Source organism: Benincasa hispida, chromosome 9 (genome assembly GCF_027475165.1).
Source record: "Benincasa hispida cultivar pf3 chromosome 9, pf3_genome.v1.1, whole genome shotgun sequence".
Taxonomy (NCBI): Eukaryota; Viridiplantae; Streptophyta; class Magnoliopsida; order Cucurbitales; family Cucurbitaceae; genus Benincasa; species Benincasa hispida.
Window position 1 is genome coordinate 19,416,294 of NC_143486.1, and position 9,211 is coordinate 19,425,504.

At 31.9% G+C, this 9,211-nt stretch overlaps 1 protein-coding gene across 2 annotated transcripts; it reads left to right on the forward strand.

Annotated features, from left to right (window-relative positions):
* The first annotated feature begins 2,226 nt into the window (after nucleotides 1-2,226).
* LOC120085238 (uncharacterized) lies at nucleotides 2,227-3,297 on the forward strand. 2 transcript variants are annotated; one of them, XM_039041136.2, is made up of 2 exons: nucleotides 2,227-2,401; nucleotides 2,599-3,297. In XM_039041136.2, exons 1-2 carry the CDS (start codon nucleotides 2,321-2,323, stop codon nucleotides 3,064-3,066), a joined length of 549 nt encoding a protein of 182 aa, XP_038897064.1. In that variant the 5' UTR covers nucleotides 2,227-2,320; the 3' UTR covers nucleotides 3,067-3,297. The 2 variants fall into 2 exon arrangements, with proteins under 2 accessions (XP_038897064.1, XP_038897065.1); XM_039041137.2 differs by having other exon boundaries at nucleotides 2,251-2,503.
* Nucleotides 3,298-9,211: the final 5,914 nt, after the last annotated feature.

Here is a 9,211-nt window from a genome sequence, read left to right on the forward strand (position 1 = left end):
AAAATGGTGAACTAAATGCTATTTAATTTAATATCCAACAAAAACTTTTTGCCTCAATTATGATTGCATTAATTTTCTACCTTCTAATTAAACTTGCGTGTAAATGGTTCCATCTACAATAATAGTTTGAGTTCAGTCTATTATAATTGGAAAAGTAAATTCAAAATATTTATTACCAAATAATAAAGTTATTGAAGAAAGCAAAATTATTCCCGTCATTTTACATTACAAATAATTGTAGGAGTGAAAATTTTAAGATGGTACGTGTTTCTACTTTGAAATTTGTTCAATTTAAGTTTGTATATTTTTAAAATTCCTAAATTTAGTAGTTATTAATTATTTTTACAACAACTAAAGGATGAGAGATCAAATCTCTAATTTTTTGGAAAGGAGGCGATACTAATTATGATAGAACTAAGTTCACTTTGACTAATAGCTATTGCTTATTTATTATTGCCGATATTGAAAAAAAATTATTATTTAATAGGCGTTTTCACTCTAAATTTTGAAAATATGAATGATATATTGTATTTTGTTACATGAAAATTAAGACTATTATTTAGTCAATTTCAAATAAAAGTTAAATTTAAGGGATTAAATTTAAGATTTATCTAAAGTGTATGGACTAAAATTAACAAGCTTTAAAGAAAAAAAATAATATTTTAACAAAATTTAAATGTTGGATTAGATAATCAGCAAAGGTTAATTTGGAGAAATTATTTGATATAATTAGTAAAATGTGACAAAAGTATGATTGGGGAATTATATAAATTATATAAGAATGCTTGAAATCTTGTAAACCTCAGGAATATAATTGTTATTAGGTATAAAAATTAAACAAGCTTCAATGAATGCTCATGCTCACGTTTTAATGTTATTTGATTAATTTTTCATGAAAAACATGTGTAATGGACAAGATATTAGACCAATAATTCTGCAACGTTATAAGTGTTTATTTAACATTTATCAAACTCTCTTGAGATGTATTTAATTAATGATGTGAAATCTTCGTTAGTTGAATTTCTATGACGATAAATAGATGTCATTATATGATATTTGTTGACTTAAAACATTGCTATGATTAAGATATTCTTGACAATAAAAAATGATACCATTAAAATTTTTTGTGATAATAATAAAATGTCAATATAAATATTTTATCGATGGTTCCTCATTGTCCTTAATATTCCTATGTTTGATAGAAATCTTAATAACATATTTAAAAGTGAAAATTTGTCATTGCCGGTGGGTGATTGTTGTTGACAGTAGCACAAAATCACTAAAAATTAATTAAGAGGGTTTTGTGAAGTGTCATTGTGAACTGTCATTGATACTCTTTCTAAGGCAATTCGATAGTAGAAAAAAAGAGTCACAGAAGGAATTTGCAAAAAATTTTAGATACCATGAATTCCTTCCTTTGTTGGAATGAACACCATTGAACCATTTAATTCCTAGGTTTTAAATGATTTTATTATAAAATATAGGCCATAAGCCTATCAAATATAATTTTGCCCTCTTGAAATTGACTTCAACTTGCCTAACGTATAAATTTTAGTGAGTTGAATTAGACTTAAATTAATTAAAGCATACATATCAATAAGGTTAAAAGTTCAAATCTTGCCAACCGAATGTGAAAATAATATCACATTAGACTAAAGAGGGTTTTTTAGTACTCATGCCCAGATTTATATTACTCTAATGTCGAATGGCCCAAATTTTGAAAACAATAAATACTAACCTTTTCTTGTACATCTCGTACCACTCAGATCGTCGTGACCACTTTCTCTGTCCCTCTCGCCTGCGCTCCTTCCACAATCCTCACGTTCTTGTTTTTTTTTTCTCCTCTTTAAACACTGTAAGTACAGAAAATCTTTAGGTTTCTCTTTCAAATCCTCACGTCGTGATAAATGGTTGGAAGGTTGCTCGAAGCACGAGAGTTCGTTAGAGTGAGGGATGAATGACTAGTTGATGGCTTGAAGCATGAGCAGAGCGTTCATTGAAGCGGGTAATGAATACACAATTAGATGGAAGCCACAAGTGCGTGCGAGAGAGAAAGGGAAGAAGGCAGGATGAGTGCGAGAGGGAGAATGGAGAACAAGCGAAAGGGACATAGAAAGTAATGAGCGTGATCTATAGTGGTATGTAATGTAAGCAAAATGTTAGTATTCATTGTTTTCAAAATTCGAGTCACTTGATATATATTAATGCAATGTTAAAAAATAAAAAGAATTAAAAAAACCTCAGCTAAAGAAGCTTAAGAATTAAATGCTTTTGCTTTAATTTCATCATAAACTTGACATATAAAAGCACATAAAATCCAATGGTGAGGATCTCACATGTAGGCACACCTTCATATTCATTCATTCAATTTAGGTGGCAAATACAGAAGCAAACAATACAGGTTACAACACAGTCTCTGCCTGCTGCCCCATTTATGAGCATCACCACCCCATCTTCTTTCTCCCTTCCAACAAAATTATTTAATTCCATTTCACAAACTTAGGTGAATTATTAATTATCTTCCTATCATTTCTTTTTTTCCCCTCTTTAAATTACTCAAATTTCTCACTCTCCATTTCACAAAATTCTGGATTTCAGATTTCAATGGAAGGCGTTTCAGTCAGCGTTTACAATGGCCTGAGGCGTTACTTGAGGAGGAAAAGCTACCGGAAACTGGCTGGTTCCGTGGGCCGTAAGACGGAGACCGTGCAACTAGGGGCCGCTGGAGGGAGGCGGCGGCGGCGGATTTGGCGGATCAAGATCTCGCCTAAGCTCAGGTTGTTCCGGCGCCTGCCGTCACTCAAGAAACTGCTTCTATGGCTGAGGGATTCTTATGTCAGGGCGATGTTAGCATTTGCAAACTCGAGGGTCATCGGCTCCGGCAGCGGCGGCGGCGGCGGCGATGGGATCTGGGCCGGCGCCGGAAGGAGCACGTTGAAGGAGTATGATGAAAAAATGATCACTGAGATCTACAAGTCGTTGGTGGTGGCGCAGGGACGATTGCCTCCGCCGGAATCTGTCCGGCCGAGTTGGGGTGGCGGACGGTTGCCAACGGTGGCGGAATAATCCGCTGGACATTATTGGGTATGGAGATGGACGGTAAGGATCCACCGTATAAGGAGAAGAAAATCCTATCCGCTGATATTTTTTTTTCCTTTTTACCCTTCTTTTTCCCCCTTTTTTCTTTTTTGCCCCCCAACTTTGAAGTGTAATATCAAATTTAGGAATTAATTGAATTATTACCTGGTTGTTATTATAGTAAAAATATATATATATAATTACATTAACAAAGAAAAAGTATCCTATTTTAAACATTATAATTGAACAAAGGCTGAGCTTTACCATAAAGTTAAGATTGTGCTCATAAATCTTAAGATGGTGGACAAGGCATTTGTCATTATTATTATTACAAAAGTATTTATTTAATATAATAATTAATTCAACATATAACTAAATATAGGATGAGAATTCGAACCTCTAACTATATTGTCAAATTTGTTTTAAGACTCCTGTCTATTAACGAATTTGGCTATACTATTCATATTATTAATTTTAACTATTAGGTGCTATGAAAATTAGAAAATGAATCACTAATTAAGGTTGATTTTTTATTCTTAGTTTTTGAAAATTAAGTTTATAAATATCCCTACCACCTCTAAAATTTCATGCTTTATTATCTACATTTTATCTATGTTTTAAAAAACTAAGGCAAGTTTTGAAAACTAAAAAAAATAATTTTTTAACATTTTATTTTATTTTTGAATTTCGTTAAGAATTAAATTCTTCTACTTAATAAAGATAAAATCCATTGTAAAAAAATGTGAGAAAATAGACTTAATTTTTAAAAAATAAAAATAAAAATAAAATGATTACCGAACGGGACTTAAATTATTCATAATTATGTTTTTGTTTATAGAAGTTTATTCTTGTTTACTTTAAGTTAATTATAGATTTGTTTGAATTGCCTAGAAAGACGTGTTTTTCATAGGTCATTTTCGATATACACTTTTTATAAATATGGTTTAAAAGAAAACACTTTGTATTTGGTTGCATTTTTCGCAAAAGTGCTTTTACTTACAAATTTATATGGTTTGTTACTTTACTACTACTGTCAAATTACTATAAAGACTATTATTAAACAGTAAATACTATGAAAATATGAACTAATAATTTTAGATTTGAAATTTTTTTAAAGAAGTTATTAGCCAAGTCTTTTTGGCATATAATCGATTTAATTGGTCATTAGAGTTAGTTATTAGAGTTGATCGTTGGAGATAATCGATGCATTTGGTTAACAAAGCCAGTCGTTAGACCTGGTCATTGAATTAGAGTTCTTTGCTAGAGTTGGTCATTGGAGTTAGTTGTCAGAGATGGTCATCAAAGTTAGTCGTTAGAGGTGGTCGCACGAAGATGATTGTTGGAGGTGATCCGTGGTGGTGGTCATCTAAGTTGATCGTCGGAGATGGTTGTCGAAAATTTTCCAAGAGTAGATTGTTAGCAATAATTGTAGCTGGACTTGACTGACGAATGGGGTGGTAGCCGACAACAGCCATGATGGACATGTGAGGTAGATGATTAGTGAGGATATTTTAGTGATTTTATATATAATACAAATTAGGAAGAGATTAATCATTAAATACTCTTTTTTTTTTCTTTCTAAAAGTCGATATCATGTGTTTCTCTCGAACCAACTTATTTCATAAATTCATTTTTTTCTTAAAGTTATATTAAGTGGGTTGCCAAACATTCTAACTTTTTCTAAAATAATTTTCCAAAGATAAACACTTGAAAAATTAAACCATATCCACCCTATATCAATTTAAAAATAAATATTTTATTTATGTTTAACGTTGTTGAATTTTGATTCTAATTAGTCATTTTTAATAACATTATTGTTATTAAATATATTAATTAAACTAATTTATCATATAACATAGAAAAGAGTAATTTTTTACGTTTTTTTACATAAGAGGTGGGGAATTGAATCTCTTAATATCATTGTCGATAGTAGAAGTTTTATGTCAATTAATTATATATATATATATATATATATATATATTCCTTCTAATGTAGTAAGATAAAGCCAACTAAGCAAAAAGAGCTGTCTTTTTTTCGTTTCTATATTGTGTTAAATAGTTTACTTAATGAATGAATTAAACATGTCACATTAATGTTTAAATAAATGATAGTTATGGTAGAGAGTCAACCTAAAAAGTATAGAGATAGATATGGACATATAGAAATTTGTAATTCTAAATAAATAAAATTGGTAATTCAAGCAAAATTATATGCCAAATCAATATTTTAGTAATATTAGTGGTGTACAGCTGGAATATTTATGGAAGTGGAGTAATTAGTTAGTTGGTTCGGTTAATGTTAATAATGATCATGTGTTTGAACTTCTATTCTTAGCTTAAACTTTAATTCATTCATTCATTTTTTAACTTTTTCTTTCACCTACAATATAAAGCATTGCCATCTCTTTTCTTCAATTGTTTTTTAAAACCGCTCATTAAACCCTTTGTTTTTTACTCTTAAAAATTATTACCCGAATTTTCTTTCTTTTTTTTTTCAAATAAATTATAAAATGCATAAATTATGAATATGCTACAATATAAGTTTATTTTTATTTTTTAAATAATAACAATTATTTAAAAGTTTATGATCTATAGCCTATTTAATAACAATGAATTTCATAATTATTGCAGTTTATTTGATATTAATAATATTAATAATAGTGAATTTATTATGAATGAATTTGATTTAACCAATTTAAGTCCAAATGAGTGTTTTTTTTAACATTAAATAGCTACAAAATAAAATACATCACAAAAGCATACAACAAAATCAGAACATTGGGATCTTTAACTGTCGGGGGCGCGATTTTGGATTCATATGGGTCTACGGTGGTTCATGATGCAAGAAGTAGTTTGGAAGCGCAGTTATCGGAGTTCTTGGATGGTGAGGGAGGTTGGAGGTGGCCTATAGTGTCTTGGGAGCTGCTTGAGATCTGGAGTCTTATCCAGGCAGTGAGACCTAGAGTGAGGGGAGAGGATTATTAAATTTGGGTGCTGGATGCTAGTGGTCGGTTTTCTATCGTTAGTGCTTGGGAGAGTATATGTCCTCGTTGTCCTAGGGTGTCTTGGGCTGGTATTTTGTGGGCGGGGGTGGTATTCTGCGTCACTTCTGTGTGGTTAGCAGTGAGAGACACGTTGGGTACGCGGGATTGGTTGAGGAGTTGGGGTGTGTTGTCAGAGGGGGCTGTCTTCTGTGTGAGGGAGGTGTGGAGTTGCGGAATCATTTATTTTTTGAGTGTGGGTTTGGGAGAGAGGTGTGGTCTAGTGTGTTGCGTCAATTGGGTTCGACGCATCAGGTGGCTGGTTGGAATGTAGAGTTGAGTTGGTTGTGCTGAGTGGGGTCGGGTAAGGGGGTTCGTAGTAAGTTGTTCCGTGTTTTCTAGTGTGCGTCCATATATTACATCTGGCAGGAATATAATCGACGGCTGCATGGAGGTCTATCGAGGTCAGTGTCTGCTCTGGTTCACGTTATAGTCTCTACGGTTCGTGCTTGTGCTACTTCCTAGAGGGTTGACCTTCTTGGTCTTATCTAGTGTGTATACGGATATTTTTTCCGTTGTTCTCTATTTTACTGTAGCCTCTAGGTTGTGGGGTTTTGGTTTCTTTTCTCTGCCTTTCTTCCTGGTGGTTTGCAAGTTTGCGTCTATGTGTTGGTTCTGTTCTAGTCTTATCCTGTTGGCTTTGTTTTGGTTTTGTTGCCCTATTTTTTATTGTGCTTTGTTGCTTTGATGCCTTGATCTCGGGCTGTGGGATCCTCCTTGTTGTTGTATAATAATATCACCTATTCTAAAAAAAAATCAGAACATCATCGATTGAACATAGAGAAAACGTTTTAAAACAAAATCTGAAGTTATGGAGAAAAGGGTAACACTCAATTCGTAAACAAGTCCTATGAAAATAAATGGAATTGTGAGGTTATATAAAAGGTAAAGCAAGATGATTTTTTTTTTTTATTTTTTACTTTTTTAGTTTAGGTTTTCAAAAGAATGAGAAAAATTAGTAATTTCTATTTAGGAACAACTTTGTGAAATAAAACAAAAAGAAAAGAAAATCAATTGTATATGAATATTATAGATTTTTAAAGAAGGAAAATAAATAGGTAATTGTTTTAAATGGGTAAAACTGCTTAAAATATTTTCAAGTATAGCAGAATTTCACAGTATCTATCATGGTCTATCACAGTTTATCGTGATGTATCACTATAAATATTATTTTACTATATTTGTAAATAAATTAATTCATTTTTCTTTATTTAAAAACAATCCATTTTTTTTTTCTAGAAAAAAGAGAGCATGGTATAGTAGAAAGTGGTAAACATCATCAAGGATAATGAAGTGGATCCCACATTTTTTTATTCCCATTCCTCGATTTCCATTCTAGGGAAGTAGACACTATTTATGGAATTTTAAATTTTGTTTTTATGCTCCACATATATTGAGTAATTTTTTTTAGTATAACAAATGTGAAGTATATAGATTTGAACTTTTTCACGAGAATATGCATAATTATAGGTTGATAAAAAATTGGTAGATAATTAAATTGCTTTTAATTTGGGCTTAAAAGAGCACCTCAACCTCATTTACCTATATTTTTCCATCAAAATTTCAACAAATATTTAAACTCAAAATGAGCAAGGAAAAAAAGAAGAAGAAATAATACCATAACGTCATAGAAGCAAAAATAGGTATATATCTAATTTACCTGCGAAATTAACGGAAATGGACCAGGCCCAATTTACTCACAAAACCCAAGCCCATTTAGTTTCCACCGGATTTTACAACCCAGAAGAATTTTAAAACGGTCCCTTGTCGACAATGACGTGAAAATATAACTTTTTCCCTTTGAGTTTTTTTTTTTTTTAAAAAAATAATTATTATTACAATAATTTAAAGGATGTGAAGCGATGTTTCCGACTTAGGAAAAGGAAGACGTATCAATTACTAAGCTCACTTTAACCCTTTATTCATTTAATATATATTTTGAGAACCCGCACTTGAAATTATATTGTTTCAATTTTATTTATATATGTATATCCTTTTAATAAGAAGATATTGAACTTTTCATCCCATTCGATAGGCCGTAAACATGGTGAAATCTATTGATCATCAAGATGGACAAACCCTACCTGACTGTCTAGTCCTCCTTTGATTAATGAGAAGCTCCCTTGTTCATTTGCCCCTCTTCACGGTTTGTTTAAGGACCTACAGCTATACTCTTCACATTGTAGATACATTTATGTATGCACAGATATAACCAATTATCAATAAGTCAACTCTTATGGATTGCTCGTAACTACAATTGGGTTAAATTACTGCTTTACTCATGTAGTTACCTCTTCTTAAATCTTACTAATCATCTAACGAACAACCTGTTTATGGTCCTACCAGAAACAAAACCCTCTCGGACTAATGAAAAGGAGGGGCCCCATTGTTCAAGATCCGGAGTCAGCATTTAAGGGAACAATTCATCTACTTACCCTAAATGTGGGAAGGAGTGAATTTCATCTTATGTAGCTATGTTTCCAGCTCCCTTAAACAAATCCCCAAAATGGTAAGCTTATTGAGTCGACGACTCGGCCACTCTCACCCATACAAATTAAATGACTGCCCTCATAGACAAGAGTCCATAGCTCACTCAGGATTTAGGTTAAGTTACCTATAGTCATCTTATGAAATGTTAATCTCTTCAATCAACGGTCTTATAGAGAGAGATTAATCATTTTGCAGTTCGGTCTTATACAAACTCTTTGTATAAGATACCCCCACTCATTTGTCTCCACATGGATTAAATCGTTTGTAACACTTACAACTCTTGTAATATTTATAAAGTGGGTCGTATCCTTAGTGTCACAAGGATAAAACATCCAACCTTATCCAAATATTATAGACTATTTAGGTTATTACTTGAATAGTATGTAGTACTTGAACATTATGTAGTACTTGAACATGATCCACCTATATCTACCACATACTATTTAAGTTACATAAAATAACTTTGGAGCTTTTCTTAATGGTTAATTGCATATATAAAAAATCAACCACTTTCAAATAACTTATTAACTATGAGGCTTTAGAGCATACATCCCAGCAATCTCCCACCTGCACTAAAGTTGGTGAGACATGTATCCTAGGACA

Coding starts and splice junctions, on each gene's coding strand:
- LOC120085238 (XM_039041136.2), top strand. CDS start 2,321: ATGGTGAGGATCTCACATGTAGGCACACCTTCATATTCATTCATTCAA. Junction 2,402..2,598: donor TACAGAAGCAAACAATACAG/GTTACAACACAG, acceptor TCTGGATTTCAG/ATTTCAATGGAAGGCGTTTC.